The sequence below is a fragment of the Leptodactylus fuscus genome, chromosome 6 (assembly GCF_031893055.1).
Source record: "Leptodactylus fuscus isolate aLepFus1 chromosome 6, aLepFus1.hap2, whole genome shotgun sequence".
Lineage (NCBI taxonomy): Eukaryota > Metazoa > Chordata > Amphibia > Anura > Leptodactylidae > Leptodactylus > Leptodactylus fuscus.
The window spans coordinates 67365820-67382531 of NC_134270.1; the positions used below are offsets into that span (position 1 = coordinate 67365820).

General features: G+C 40.8%; 1 protein-coding gene across 1 annotated transcript in view; it reads left to right on the plus strand.

Annotated features, from left to right (window-relative positions):
* JAM3 (junctional adhesion molecule 3) overlaps positions 1-16712 on the plus strand; it is a 43004-nt gene that overhangs the window by 22574 nt on the left and 3718 nt on the right. The window contains exons 2-8 of the mRNA XM_075280160.1: positions 6396-6461; positions 6779-6892; positions 8278-8430; positions 11892-12094; positions 12172-12271; positions 14169-14301; positions 15452-15506. Coding sequence (XP_075136261.1) covers positions 6396-6461; positions 6779-6892; positions 8278-8430; positions 11892-12094; positions 12172-12271; positions 14169-14301; positions 15452-15506 — 824 coding nt within the window. The remainder of the gene's footprint in view (positions 1-6395; positions 6462-6778; positions 6893-8277; positions 8431-11891; positions 12095-12171; positions 12272-14168; positions 14302-15451; positions 15507-16712) is intronic.

Below are 16712 nucleotides of genomic sequence, written 5' to 3' on the forward strand. Positions count from 1 at the left end.
CTCATCTAGCCAATCTGTGTAACTATATATCTGGAGGATATAAACAAACAACTCTTAATATCATATCATATCTATATTACTTGTTAGTCACACCTTGTATAATGTGTAAAAATCACTGTTGGTCAGCAGAGCATCTTCCTGCCTTATACAAGGAGAAAAGATAAGAGATGACGATTATTATTATTTTTAATATAGCGTTGGCATATTTCACACAGACATTTCCTGCTCACAAGAGCTTTCAATCTATAAGGAGATAGCGGTGACATAGTGGAGGAGGTAAAGGTGCTTGTTTGGTACATTGGTATCAGGTGTAAAGGACTTGCTGTATATTCTCTCTGTGTTTGTTAGGGGCAATTTATCTGACAATGTAAATAGGCACTTGTGTATCTTTAGTCATACAGTCTAGTATTTTTGAAGAATATGAAAATGTAAGTGGTGCTTTCAGTCTCTAGCCATGTACTGTCTGCTGAGAGTGTGTCCAAGGCTGTCCACTTGGTACCTCTGCTGAATGAGTCTCTGCACTGGGGGGGGGGGAGGGAATTACAAGGGATTTAGAGACTTGTTGGCCTGTCTCATATTCTGGCTGATTACAGTCTTTCCACTGATACAGAACCCTCCCTGCACAGAGTGACCTCATTGTGTTGTCTCTGCCTGGTACCTCCACCATGAGGTCATTGTCAGCCGTCTCCATGCATGCTTCCTATCTTCTCTAGTATCTGAGATGATTATTTTTTTACTCTTGGATTTTTGACAGTCTTACCGCCTGATACTACATATTGAAATGTTTACGGCTAACATAGGAGCAGGTGTAAGGTACGCCACTCCAGAATACAAATCTCATTCGGTTTTGAGAGTTTTAAGTAACTTTAGTTTAATCATTGTACAATGACAATTTTAATGCCAAGCGATCTTATAGACTTTATGTTCTTTTTCTCAGCTTTTTAATACCTCTGCTTACTGTTATACAAAGGCTGAATAAGTGACCTACTTTTTTGCTTATACTGCTGTTTGTTACGATTGTATCCTCAGTAGACAGTCCCCTGTGTGCTTAAGGCTGGGTTCTCACAAGGTGTATTGTTGCAGGTGAAAAATGTAGTGGGAATAAGCATGTATTTTATAATGAGAAGATTTGTATTCTATATTTGTCGTTGTGTGCAGCTGCTGCTGTGTTTTTTATGTGTTTTGTGTTTAATTTTTTTTTATTTTTAAAAAGCATTTTATTTTAAGTACCAGAAAAACACAAATCACCCCGTGACAACCCATCCTCATAGTTCTGTGTCTAGACTGATACATTGTGGAAAACTATTACGGTAGTACAGAGGACAGATTTGTGCTGCTGATTTGTGTGTTTGATCTAGCGGATTGTCTAGACTCTAGACTAATACATTGTAAGGGATGTACTAGACACCCATATCTCAGCCAGCAGAAGAGCTGATCAACAAAAAAACCTGTTGATCGGCACTCATTAGCTAATAGGAACCCTCTTTGCTGCTAATAGCACTGAATAGTGGACTGTGTAATAGGGCCCAAACATCCTCAGATCTTTCAGCAGGACAGATTTTCAGTCTTAAACTAAGGCCTCATTTTGCAGAAAAGCTGCTTTTTTTTTTTGTTGTTGCAGATTTTGCTGCGTTTTTTGAGCCAAAACCCTGAAGTGTCACAAAAGGAAAGGGAAATATATTTATATGTATTTATATTATATATATTTATATTATACTTCTACTTTCTGCTCACTCCACTCCTGACATTGGCTTAAAGAGGACCTTTCACCTCCTAGGGCACATGCAGTGTAATACACCACTAGAAAGCTTTCCCGTTCTGTGCCCCCTGGTGAACAGCTGTCGGGGCTGGTACCGTAGCTCTTCACTGTCAGAAGGGCGTTTCTGACAGTCAGTCATGAACGCCTTTCCTCACAGCAGCGTCTATTGCGCTGTACTGTGAGAGGGGGCGTTGCTTACCGCCCAGCCATGACGCTGAATGGTGAGGAACGCCCCCCTCCATACTTATCTATAGACGAGTACTATCAGGAGGGGAGGGAGGCGTTCCACACTGCTCTAACAGTACAGCGCAACAGGCGCTACTGTGAGGAAGGGCGTTCCTGACTGACTGTGAGAAACACCCTTCTGACAGTGAACAGCTACGGTATTGGCACCGATAGCTCTTCACTGGGAGGGCACAAAACGGGAAAGCAGATAGTGCGCTGAATTCATATATAAATATGTGTATAAATCCACATGTTTAAACCACTGCAGCAAAATCTGCAACTAAATATCTGCTTTTTCGAAACTTGGGGCCTTAGTCTCAGGATGTAAAGAAGGCTCAAAAAGAAGCTGTCCCTTGAAAAACATTTATCACCTATCCACAGAATAGTGATAAATGATCGGTGAAAGCCCCCAACCCCAAGATCACTGGCTCACTAGCTCCCCTCTCTGTTTTGAGTTAAGTGGTGGTCCTGTATGTGCCTTGGCACTCAATTTTGTATTTGTAGGAGTGACTGTGTAAGACTGAATTCTGTAACATTTGTGTGTGGTTTTGGTCCTACGTCTGGGACACCCACTGATCACAAGAAAAGGGGTCTCTTAACATAACTAAACTTTCGGACAACTGTTGAATTTCTGGCAGTATTTGTGTCATTAATAAGTTTTGGCTCCTTTCTATGAAATCCATCATCTTCTTATTCTTATCTCTTATTCTGTATTGAGAGCTGTTTCTGTCTCTCACTCAGTAACTGTGTATGGAGCACGTAGATAAAATATGTGGGGGAGGGTCACATCAAACAGTTTATTCTTCCAATATTGGGGCTGCCATTGGCCACATGACTTCTATTCTGACCGGCTGATTCATATTGTGCATTTCATGACTCTGACCTGATATCTGAAGGAACTTTTAAGCCTTTCTACACACAGCACACAATTGAACCACTGTTGTAGAAACATAGGAGCCAAAAAAAGGGGAAGTATTAGTTTAAATGGATTCTACCATTAAAAAACTTTTTTTTCTAGATAACACGTCGGAATAGCCTTTAGAAAGGCTATTCGTCTCTTACCTTTAGACGTGGTCTCCGCCTTGTCGTTCCTTAGTAATACCGGTTTTTACCGGTATGTAAATTAGTTATCTGGCAGCGATGGGGGCGGGCCCCAGTGCTGAAAATGTGATGGGGGCGTCCCCACCACTGCCCGAGAACAGGATCCTGCGCTGCCTCTATCTTCTGCTGGATCCTCCTTCTTCGTCTTTTTTCGGCGTCACGTTGGACGCCTGTGCAGTTGGCTCCTGCCAGTGGGACACTAGTAGAGCCGACTGCGCATGCCCATGTCTACAGAGATCACTATTTGGATGTCTATGTAATGAAACATGCCATGATCCCACAGTAAAAGCTTTTGTGTAAAGTTACAGGCATGTAGAGGGACATTAGACATCCCATTTATTGGCCTTTTTGTGAGTCAATGCAATACTGAGTCATAGCATGGCAATCCAAATGAGGCCTTAGGAATATTCTAGAAGATGGTAGGCATAAGTCTGTGCGCTGCTCTTCAGGAATATATCCCTATTACAGGAAATCTGTGTGATTGTCTAGTGTGTCTGTACAGTCTGAGAGACAAGGGTGGGAAATGGATAAGCCTGTAAGAGGATGAAGTGAGGAGAGAAGTGATAAGACCCTGGTAAATAGAGGATAAGGCGAGCATCAGCCTTGTGTATAGGGGACAGCTCAAAACCCCCCAGACCATAATGTCCTCTATAGATTTCTATTGTCTGCCTCATTCTTGGGCTTGAATGCACAGCTGGACATATTCTCCCCAAAATGTGAAATAAAGTCAAGTGACTGCGATAATTTCCGTCCTGCTAACATTCACCTGATGATTCATGGCAAATGGCCGACGCAGACGAAAGATGCCACAAGCTGCTCAAGACAGAGGGTCGGATATTCTGCCTGCAGCAGCACAACACATAGCTAAAGGTTGGCATGATGTATAGGTCTGTCTACTCGCTGGCCTTAGATGTAAGGAACATATTACAGCCCAAAACGCGTTACTCATCTCTCATTCCATAATCCTAGGATTTACTTTACCATCATCTAAGAGAAATGCAGATACTTCTCATGATATAAACTATTTTCTATGGGAAAAAATTATTTGTATTGCATTTTGTAACTGCTTTCGGACTTGTATATGCCACAAGCCTCAGCTCTCTGCTTTTAGCATATGTGCTTATCTCTGGACGCCAGGCTTTCTCTGTGGTGACTACAGGGACATATCGGGAGTTTGTTTTAGTTCTATGCCAGCAGAGAATAATGCCCTCATTAATTCTGCTGCGTTTTTATGGTATGGGATTTATTATTGAATGGAGGGATCACGGAGGGAATAGGATGCACGGATGGCTGCTTCCTGGCTTGCTCTTTTCCCTTATTTTATAACAATGGTGTCTGTACATCATGGCTGTGACCAATCCTGACCTGCGCTTCCCCATACCATTTCCTTTTTTGTTGATGTGAAAATAGTATATAGACGGGTTTCAGTAGGGATCTTCTGAGGTTTATATGGTGTCAGAATAGTAACGCATGGTGTTTGGCTTGTTTGTCTATCTAATTGGATTTATGGGGTCTAGTACGTTCTATGCAGATTCCGACTTTTCTGTCTTTATTGTGTAGTTATTTGACACAACTTTCATGTAGAGAATGTGAGATGTTGGAGCTAGATCACAGCTCCCTGGGGGAAGCCACTGACATTTCCACACATGAATGTGTTCATTATTGGACTGGATAACAGCTTTCTTAATGCCTGGTCAGTTCCTTGGACAGATGAAGGATTCCAGTTCTACATCAGAGAAGACAGCTGACAAGATCCCTTCCCCCAGGCTCGTGCCTCATACTTCTCTTACTGGCTGGTAGCAGGGAAGTTTAGGGATTAGTGTTTAGTACTATTGTTTAGTAGTATTTAATAAGAGTCATATAGTAAAGTGAGGGGGATGAACCCAACCCTGCCATCTTCTTCCAAAAAAAAGTGAAATTGACTCCTAATATCTTATGGTAGCCATACTGTTTAGGTAAGATGCATTATATAGAAAGCGCTTCCTTCCACCTGGAATGGCAGCTGTGATGAAAGTAAAGAACAACTTCCACTTACCCACAATCTTACTCACAATGGGCCAAGAAATTATTGTTTCGGGAGCAGATTTAAGCATCCTTGATACAGTTTGGTCACACTGACTTTTTTGCAATTTTCACCGCTAGTTATTGTTCGCTACATGTCCCAGGGTTAGTTTTACCTCAGTGCAAGGGTTAATGGCTTCCACAGCTGTTTTTTTTTTTTCTTCTCTCAATTGTTTTTAAGGAGCACACTTGCTTCCTCCCTATCCCTTCCCCCTCACTTCTTTAAACCAAGCCCTAAATATAATTCACGAGACACATAGGTTTGATGGAACTATTCAGTATATGGCTAAGCCCCGAATCAAGCGTTTTTCAAATCGTAGCATTTCCACTGAAGGTTTTTTTTTCTGCAATGTGTGGATGGGATTAGCCAGAATCCCATCCACTTTGTAGGTAATGTAAAATACTGCGTTTTTACAACATGGAGCCCCGGCCTGTAGAGAATTCTTCTTGAGAAGGTGCACTCAAATCGCAACCCATTTCTATATCCGGCTGTACCTGAAGCTGGCTCGTATTGAGTCAGCATCTATCCACCTTTTATAAGCAGCAGCTGCTCAGCCATGCCAAGCCTTCTCTGAGCCCACTAAATACCATATAATTGTGGGATGAAGTGTTGTGATTAAGATGAAAGCTTCAAGATTAAGGCCCCCAGATACTCTCCTCAGCACCATCTTACCCTTCTAAGACCTGTGAATAACCTCTTTAACCTTATTACTAACTGATTTCCCATCAGTGCAAAATAAAAAAAAAGTTTAGCAAGGGCGGTGCAAGTCATTTAGTTATGTGATTAATTTATCAAAGGATCATGATTCTGATTTTTACCAGAATTTGGAAATGTTTGTTAGGCTAGGTTCACATCTGCATCGAAGTCTCCGCAGATTCCACCTAAAATCAGCAGAGAGAGTAGTCCTGTATGGAGGAGTCATGTGCGTTGTAACATGGTGGTGCCCCTGAATATACATGGAGAATGTGGTAGACTCCCTTTAAGTAGTGATCCTGATGTAAGCAGGCACAAGAAAGGAGTTGTCTTCAAGTTTTAAAAGTGTAAGCACCTGCCTCCAGTAACAGAGCTCTAGTGGTCTCCTCCAGTCTTTGTTTAGTTTTCCTGCAATGGGGGAAGGGCACGGAAAGCCATTCTGAGCATATTGTGGGTCCATTGTTCAGATCTCTTGGTTATTTGCAGACACTGGTTTGAATGAACTGTGGCTTTTGCTGTCATCCAACTCCTAACATGTTTTGTTTTTACTTGCAGGCTGTACAGTGATCACAGTGGAGTTATATTCCTCCAATACAAATCCAGAAGTTCAAGAATATCAAAGTAAGAATCAAAATTCTGAGTCATTGCAAAAGCGTTCACGAAGAGTCCCAAATTGTCCTTGTGGAAATGCATCTGCGCTGGCTCTAGATCTGGGCAGAATGCCATTGGTTCCCCTGATTCTGTCAACTTAGTTGTTAAAAATATAGGGGGCTTCAGTGGACATTATGGGGGTGTAGTAATATGAGATGGGGAAAATTAGGGGTAAAAGTTAATATAAAGGAACATTTATATAAGGAGGATGTTATTGTCAGAGATAGGCAGCACTATGGGGAATGGAAAGCGTTACGATCTGTTCTGAAATCTCTATCTCTTGCCAGGAGTGGAGCTATCATGTGTGATCAAACACACAAACACAGGCAACCCGCGCATTGAGTGGAAGAAGATCAGGAATAGTGACACCTCTTACGTCTATTTTGACAATATAATTCAAGGTTTGTGTTTGTACTACTTAACAATTTTTCACGTTTCTATCTCTGCAGTTTCCTTTGACTTAAAGTATGCCTCCAGTCCTACAAGAACAATGATTATAGCGCAGGTTTTTACACTATAAGCAATTTTCTAAATCAGTGTCTTGGGAAATTCTGCCATTGAAGGGATTTTGTCACCAAAATCCAGTATATTAACGCAGTCAGCCCAATAGGTTAGGGTCATCTGAGTCAAACAGTGTTCTCCACTTGTGCCTTCGTAGCCATGATATCTCTGTTTTTGTCAATATGCAGACGAGCTATTTGACGCTACAAGGATATTGTCTTTCCTCCAAAGAGGGAAGTGGTAACATCCTCTTTGCTCCAAAATGCTCATTTGCATATTGACAAAAACGGCAATATTTCGACAACGGAGGCACTGGTTTACGAGGTGAAGACACTGTTTGATTCCAGTGACCCTAACTTATCGATCATATCTATCTGGGGTGTGTTCCCTATAAGGCTGTGTTTCTGCCTGCCCTGTTTCCTAGGGTGCCTTCACACGGAGTTACGCTCCGTGCTTTTTGTCCATTTTACACGTGTAAAAATACATGTGTAAAATGTAGTTAGCCATTCAGTTCAATGGCTTTTTTTTAACACGCATCTTTTTGCACGCGCAAAAAAGACACGCGTTATACGAAAAAAAAATATGGCTTACTACATTTTACACGTGTATTTTTACACATGTAAAATGTAGAAAAATGCTCAGAGCGTTACTCCGTGTGAAGGCACCCTTAAGGTCAGTGTACACGGAGTTTTTTTGGTGCTGATTTTGATGCTGAATCTGCATTCAGAGTTCCATTGGGAGGCTTTTTTTGGAGGCTGATTTTGAGGTGGATTCAGCGTCAAAATCAGTACCAAAAAACTCTGTGTGCACTGACCCTTAGGTTGCAGTCTTCAGTTCAGTATCCAGTGCTGTCTTTATGCTGCAGACTTATTCACTGACTGGTAGTCTAGCACCCAAAGCAGGATGCTTTCAACTTTCATGCAGCCTTAGAAAAAGAGCCTTAGAGTCTTAGAAAAATGATTATAGTGCAGATTCCTGGCGAGAAACTGGACAAACATTTTAATAACATGACTAGAACTTGAGTCTCCCTATAAGGGGGCATTCACACGGAGTAAAGTAGTGCTGATTCTGCCACGATAACTCGCGGCAGAATCAGCGCTGATAAAAAGATTCCCATTGATTTCAATCTGTTCAGCACAGAAAACGGAACCCATCAAAGTCAATAGGAGTCTTTTTATCAGCGCTGATTCTGCCGCGAATTATTGTGGCAGAATCAGCGCCACTTTACTCTATGTGAATGCCCCCTAACTGTTCACAACATGCTAAAAATTTTCTCTTTTATTAGGAGACTTAAAAAATCGGGCTGAAATCAAGGGTGGAATTTCCCTGGTTATTTTCAATGCTAGCCGCACAGACACTGGAAAGTATCGCTGTGAAGTTGCTGCAGCTGAGGACCAGAAGAGGTTTGCAGAAATCACTATCAACTTAACTGTGACAGGTGAAGATCCCCAAGAAATGACAGGCTCACCATAAATCTTCATGTTATTCTACATGTCATCTATTCCTGTATAGCCTTCAGTGACCCTGGGGTGGGGAACAGAGGAACATTTCTTCATGTTATGACCCCTCTCACAAATCATAGCCTTTTACTGAATGAGTTCTTCAGGGTGACATGTAGGGTGGGCTTTTAACAATGGTCTTGGCACCTAAATATGAGTATCAGGACATAATATGACTATTTTTTAAAGGCTTCGATTATGTTTTATTGATAAGAATAATAAACAGCAAATATAACAAAACAGACAGCGTGGTGATGAGTTATTGACAGAGGATGGAGCACTGTAGACAAACATTAAGAAGGCAGTCATAACAAGCATAAGTCTATTTATATAAAGCTTATAGTATTGGTCGCCACTTAACACCAACTGCAGGCACTGTACACATGCTCAATTTAACCTGCCTAACACTCCAGCCCCCAGCATCTGTCTGTAAGGAAGCCCATAAGGTGGTCTCAGAAATCTCCACCTATCTCAACCAGTTATTTTTAAATTTACAGGGGGATTGAATATTGATATCCTACTGGAGCCATTGTACAATAGAGGGTTTCTCGGTTGCTTTCCATACCACAATAATAATCTTCATTGCACACATTACAAAGTAAATCAGAAAAAAATAGTAATAGCCCTGTACCGCATCATTGATGACACACAGAGAGGCACATCTAAGGGACATGGATCGCTTAGTGATGATGGAAGAATTGCATGACTTCCAACCAGAAGGGATACACCTTTGAACACAGCCACACATAATGAAAATAAATTCCTGGGGCATCCTGACATCGGAAGCAAGCATTGGCGATGGACCCATCCTACAGATTCCTACCAGTGTAAAATAGATGAAGGAGAATCTCTTAAAAAATATGTTACATTTACTATTGTACTAGAAGGACAATTCCAGCTTTCTACTCTTCTAATCTGACAGATTGAGGACATCCCTCAATGGCCTTATCAGAGGGTCTATGCACTGTAGACTGTGAAAGTGTTTAGCTTTGTGTGAGAAGTTTTAGGGGTCCCCAGGAGCAGTTTCGAAATCATGGAATCAAAATCATGTCTCAGTTGAAAATAATGGAAAAAGGTATGTACCTAGAACTTGGTGATGACCCACAAGTGCACAAACATAAGACCAGAATCAGCAGAATGAGTTGCCCCAGGGACTTAACTCCAGCCCGGCCCATAGCATGGCCCATGTCAGGGAACACAAATAACAAAGATTTTGTTTAAAACAAAAAGACGACCTTAGGGAGTATGGAGGGGTAGAACTCCCCTAAACGTGTCATTGACAGTGCGCCAAATTCCAGCGACAATCTTTTGTAAATCACGTGGAGCTTTATAGACTTAAAGGACTGGTGGAAATGGAGACTAAATCTAGCAGTACCACCCCACCAATAAAAAGAGTGTATAATATAATATGACCGTAATAATAATATATATATATATATATATATATATATATACACTCGAGTATAAGCTGAATTTTGAAGCACAGTTTTTGTGCTGAAAAAGCCACCCTCGGCTTATACTCGAGTCAAGCAAAAAAAAAATAATTTTTTTTTGGGTGGTGGTGGTGGGGGTCTATGACCAGCCGCAATAGTAATGTATAGAATCTCCCATAAAATATTGAAAAAAAAAAAAGCTTTAAAAAATATAATAAAAAAATAAACTAAATAAAAGTTCTAAATCACTCCTTTCCCTAGAATACATATAAAAGTAGAACATGACTGTGAAACACAAACAAATTAGGTATCCCTGTGTCTGACAGTGCCTGGTCTACTGAATATAGGGTATCTGCAGTGCTCTTGTTCCGTTGGGAAGGGGTTAATAGGAGCACTGCAGATACCCTATATTCAGCCAGGCTGAATTCCAAGTGGGGGAAGAAAAAACAGTCCTCAAGCTCAGGGAAGGGGCAGACAGACAACCAAAACACCCCCTCCCCTTCCCCAGCACCCAGCAACTACTGCACCCAAAAACCATTTTAATTTTTGAAAGTTTTCAGTAGCTGCTGCATTTCCCTCCTAGGCTTATACTCGAGTCAATAAGTTTTCCCAGTTTTTTTTTTGTAAAATTATGGGGGTCGGCTTATACTCGGGTCGGCTTATACTCGAGTATATACGGCAACAGTTTTGTTTATGTTAAACAAAAAAAAAATGTTTTGTCACAGATGGCATTTAAATTTGCAGATCTGAGTTTTGCAACTTTATTAGACAAAAAAAATTGGCATGGGACCTTTTAAATCTGCCCCATTGTGTCTCTTCTAGTGAGCCGTGGGAAAACTGAAATATACTAATTGGCCAAAATAAAAGAACCACTTTATTGTTGGAGGCAAATGAAACTTTGTGTGAATGTAATGATGATATATATGCTATATGGACGTGGATTAATCCCTAAAGACGATACTAGAGATGAGCTAGTACTATTCGAAACTCCCGCAGGGGATTAAGCGGCCGGCCACCGGCAAAGTCTGCGTGCCGGCCGCTTCCATTCATTCCTATGGGTGCGTGCTATTCGAAACAGCCGTTTCGAATAGTACTCGCTCATCTCTAGACGATAAGGTTCCAGTCTGTAGCAGCCCACGTTTCTTGTTCACATACTACTGCAACCAAAAGACAATGGTGGCTGGCTGTCAAATAATGGGTGCCGTGATACCAAGTTTACTTCTGCTAACAACTTGGAAATGGTACAGGCAGAGACATGGTTGTGTAATGAAGGTTCCACGTGTGTCTGGTTGGTGGACAAGGAAACTGTGGGAGTTGCCTGTTGGTGGATCAAACAATCCTGTCTATGTTTGTCTAAGCTATCCAGAACCTGTTAGAGATGTGTGCATGCCCCTTAAGTAACTACTTCTGCCAACACCACCTAACAGCTAGGTCAGAACTGTCTAAATGACGGGCAATTGATTGAGAAGATTAACAGTAGCAGGATAATTATTTCAAAGTCTTTCAACTAGGCACAATATCTTTTGAGTGTGTCATGGACACGTCTAGCAGTCAGGGAGGAACACTACCCAAAAGTAGCCTCTGAGAGCATCTTTATAGAGCAGCAGTGGAAGTACTTTTACTTCTTCTTATAGCAAGTCTGACTGCACATGTAATCATTTACATATCTGTCACATAATTTACATATGAGACATCTGGTATTTCTATCTGTCTATTGTCATTGATTAAATGTATTTAAAGTTTTTCTATAATAAGTCATCTTCTGATTTTACATTTTCTGCAAGGACTTGGAAAGAGTCTTGATTTTTGTTATCTATTTCCACTATGACCCATCTGTATGGGCAATATCTAATGGACCTTTATTTGCTGTTCTGCTATAATTTAGGCATGACTCTTTTTTTTTCCTCCAGCTTTTACATCTGCTGCATGATAATCTATTTCTTGTTCTTCTTCATTCAATACCCTAGTGAAACCTGTGATTCCCCAGTGCACAGTTCCCAAATCTGTGCCTGTGGGTAAAACTGCTGTTCTGCATTGCCAGGAAAGAGAGGGGTACCCCAGTTCTGTTTATCGCTGGTATCGTAACAGTGAAGCACTGCCTGACGACTCCAAGTCCAATCCAAAATTCCTGAATTCCTCCTTCACACAAAATACTAGTGCTGGGACTTTGGTGAGTGACTGCCTGGAAGTGAAATGTGAGTCTGGGGCCCTGTGACAGACACTGACCTTTTTAACTCCTTCCATCAGGTGTTTGCTGGCGTGAACAAAGGAGACATGGGGCAGTATTACTGTGTCGCCAGTAATTCAGCGGGTGCTGCCCGGTGTGAACCACAGCTTCTAGAAGTGTGTAAGTTTTCATTCTGATCCCTGCTGAAACCTTTTAGAAATCCACTCATTTCTCTAGTTTCTAACATCCCCCTTACAACATTACGGCTAAGGATCCAAAATCTTCAACATAAAAGCAGCTTTTCCTCAATGTGGGGCCTTAATCTAAGGCCGGGAGACCCATGTCATGTAAACACAGGGGCAAAAACTGTGTCGTTTTACATTCCCTGCAAAGTTTTTGGAAATCACAGTATGTCAATTATACCTGCAGAAATGATGGTGGTTTCCTTATAGGTATAATTGAAGCAGAGGAAAACTGAAAAGTTTTGTGTTTTTCTGCCACGGTTTTTCATGCAGCGCCTTTTGAATGCAGCCCAATAGGTGGGGGCTTAGCCTCAAGGATTATTCACAACTATATTTAAAGCTGTTAAATATATGGTGCAAGTGTTTACGGCTCATTGCTTAGGCTTCAGACCTCTGTCTCAGATCACTATCTGATATTCTCTGCACTTTGATTTCCTGCTAGTGGATCCTTTTGGCAGCTTTGGCCTAAGGGTGATAACAGTTCTGAATTGCATCTCTGTATGTAGAATGGTTTAAAACAAGCAGAGGACTGGCCATCACACAGGCTAAGCCATCCACCAGCTTGTCACAGAAACAAGAAACTATTGTTTTGTTGTGTGGATCGCTGCTCCCCAGAATGAGATCTGAGGCCTGTGATCCTTTGCTATGACAGCCGGGAAGCTATTGAAGGCACCCAGGCTTGTCTGGCATATAGTTCTATTGCAGTCTGCTCTATGCAGCCTGTAATAGAACTGCCAGTATTTTATAATGCCCCCTAGGAGGTCTAAAAATAAAACTAAAAAAATATTAAAAATTTAAACCACCCCATTTTCTCTAGAACACATATAAAAGTACATTAAAAAGTTAAAACACATTCACATTTTCCTTGTGTCTGAAAACACTCAGTCTACAAATTTATAAAAATAAATTTTCCCATGCTGTGAATTTAATAGAAAAAAAAAATCAAAAGGGCCGATACACCATTTTTTCAGTCTCGCATACAAATTTTAATAAAAAGCGATCAAAAGTTTGAAATGTATATCTGGCCTTGCAAAAAAGAAAAAAAAAAGCCTTATGCATCCCTGTACACAGAAATATAAAAAACATTACGGGTGTCAAAATATGGTGACTCCAAAGTTTTACCAAGTTTTTTTTTTTTTAGGGGTTAAAATGAAAAAAAAAAAAAAAAAACTATATAAATTTGGTGTCACCAGAATTGTACCCACCATAAGGTGACATGTCATTTTTTACTGTACATTGAACACCATAAAAACAAAGCAGTTTTCTGCAATTCCTCCCCATTCTGAATTTTTTCCCCAGTCCATCGTACGGAGTATTAGGCTGAAGCCCCAGGTGGCGTAATTGCCACGGTTAAGTCCCTGCAAAGTGGATAGGATTGTAACGAATCTCATCCACACATTGCATTTGTGGAAATCGTAGTATGCCAATTATTCCTTCGGAAACGCCGGCTGTATAGGTAGAATTGAGGCAGCAAGTCCGCAGAGGAAAACACTGCGGACTTTCTGTGAACTGCACCTATGATGTATTTCTGCTGCATTTTTTCCCTGTGGGTTTTTTGGCTGTGGCTTGCTACATGGGGCCTTAGCCTTAAATGGCACGATTACAAAGTACAATTTGTCCCACAAACATTAAGCCCTCATATGGTTCTGGGAATAGAAAAATAAAAAAAAAAGTTATGGGATCTGGAAGGCAGATAGTAAAAAAGGAAAATTGAAAAATGTCTGCGGTGGGAATGAATTAAGTGCTGTTGAGAATAAATAGACCTTTCACCCCAACTTTGATTACAATTTTTAGGTCTTTTCACTTGAATAAGTAGTTGTTTTTTTTTCCTTCAGATGACTTGAATATTGGAGGCATTGTTGGAGGAATCCTGGTTGTACTATTGGTGCTTGTCCTCATTACCGTTGGCATCTGCTGTGCTTATCGGAAAGGTTACTTTGCGAACAACAGCAGGCCCAATGGTCAAAGGTTTGTTTTGTAAATGTTTTTTAACTGCCGATTGGTGACATTTGCTAAGTGTTGCTGTCAGACCCCATGCATATGTTCACCTGAGGGCCGATTTTCCAGCAGAATGCACTTGGATAACACTCGAAGTGACATCTGAGTGCATTCCGTTATTACCAAATCACTGAAATTGAGGATGTATCTGTTCACGTTTTGCGTGCAGCAGGCTGTGTGTGTATATGTACTGTGTGCAGCAGGCTGTGTTTGTGTGTATGTATTGTGTGTGCATCAGAGCTGTGTTTGTGTTTCATATACTGTGTGTGCATCAAAGCTGTATTTGTGTGTATGTACTCTGTGTGCATCAGAACTGTGTTTCTGAGTATGTACTGTGTGTGCATCAGAGCTGTGTTTGTGTGTATGTACTGTGTGTGCATCAGAACTGTGTTTCTGAGTATGTACTGTGTGTGCATCAGAACTGTGTTTGTGTGTATGTACTGTGTGTGCATCAGAGCTGTGTTTGTGTGTATGTACTGTGTGTGCATCAGAGCTGTGTTTGTGAGTATGTACTGTGTGTGCATCAGAGCTGTGTTTGTGAGTATGTACTGTGTGTGCATCAGAGCTGTGTTTGTGAGTATGTACTGTGTGTGCATCAGAGCTGTGTTTGTGTGTATGTACTGTGTGTGCATCAGAGCTGTGTTTGTGTGTATGTACTGTGTGTGCATCAGAGCTGTGTTTGTGTGTATGTACTGTGTGTGCATCAGAGCTGTGTTTGTGAGTATGTACTGTGTGTGCATCAGAGCTGTGTTTGTGTGTATGTACTGTGTGTGCATCAGAGCTGTACATGTATTTTTGTTCTACGTGTGCAGTAGTGCTATATGTATTTGGTAAAAACCTTTGTGCGAGCAATACCAAGAAAGGAGGGACTCCTCCAGATCACAAGGAAAGTTTTCATTGGTATGAAAATTTATTTTCCTTTCCTCTGTATCTGGAATGTTTCTTATAGAGAGGCATCTTATTGACTGAAAAATACAGTAGTTGTCTTATTCTGGTGTGCCCAGTCTGCGTGTTTTGTCTGTTTTGAAGCAACAGTGAGAAAATCGTAATCATGTGTAGGAGGGTTTTCCATGTTTGTGCTTTCCCTGATGTTTAGCATTTGTTCATCTTCTTCCTTTAGTTACAAGAACCCTTCAAAAACAGATGGTGTAAACTATCTACGGACAAGCGATGAGGTGACTTTATACAAAATATTACCAATTAATAGATTGACTGTATCTATTCGCTTATGTTTTAGCGCATCATACATTTTCTAGGTCCACCATTCTGAGCTGATTTATTTCCTAATATATACTTATAGCAGTCAGATCTCCGCTTATGTGCGCTCTAAACCCCATGCAGAGAGGATAACCTATTGGCAGCCCACAGTTTCCATTAGAAAGTGCTAAATGTATACTGCATTATTATTGATTTGACTGTATAAATAGAATAGTCAGCTTGTAAACTCCTTGTAGCGGTGGCTTCTGGCAGACAGCATGTTATCTTTGGAGTTCTGAAGCAGAAGAAACACAGCTCCAACTATAAACATTTTCAACATATTCAGATTGAAAACCATGGGGAAATGTATAATATCCATTATTTTTAAGCCAGTTTTGCTGGTGGCAACATTGCCATTCCTTGTGAAAAGTTTATCAAAATGTTATATAATCTGGATCCGTTTGTATTTAAATCACTGCATATATAATGTCTGGATTTTATGCCACTAATAAATTAGAGCCTTTGTCAATGTTGCATTTAATGTTACGGCCAATGAGAAAAATGTAATGAAATCAGGTTTCAGGGGTAGTAAATATTTAAGGGGTTATCCTTCAAAGCCAGTACGGAAGGACATTAGTCATTGTTGGCATGACTGGATAGTGTTCTCAACACTGTAATTTGGCTATCTCTGGCGCCCCCATTGAAGTGAATGGGAGATAGCTGAGTGCTTAACATTGGCGATCTGCGGTGCTGCCATTGAAGTGAATGCCAGTCACACCCACAATCATCTTGGGAAAAAGGTCCTACATTCTTGCTTTGTGGGATAACCCCTTTAACTTGACTCATAATCAAAGAAAACCAAGAACTTATCTATATGGAGCTACCTTTCATTAGGTGGCTCTAGGAGCAAATTCATTAATTAATCATTAATTAATTAATCATTAATTAGGTCTTATTTGCATATTCCTTGCCCAGAATTCTTAGCAGGCCATGCATGGTCTAATAAGTCCCTGTACCGTTCTCTCCCTAATGAGAGATGTTCCCTCTTCTGACCCACACCAAAATCTCTCACAATGCCAGCTAGCACTCTACTCTTTTTCACCAATGAGGTCTTATTTGCATATTCCTTACCCAGCAGGGCATGCAAGATCTAATAAGTCCCTAAACCAGTCTCTCCCAAATGA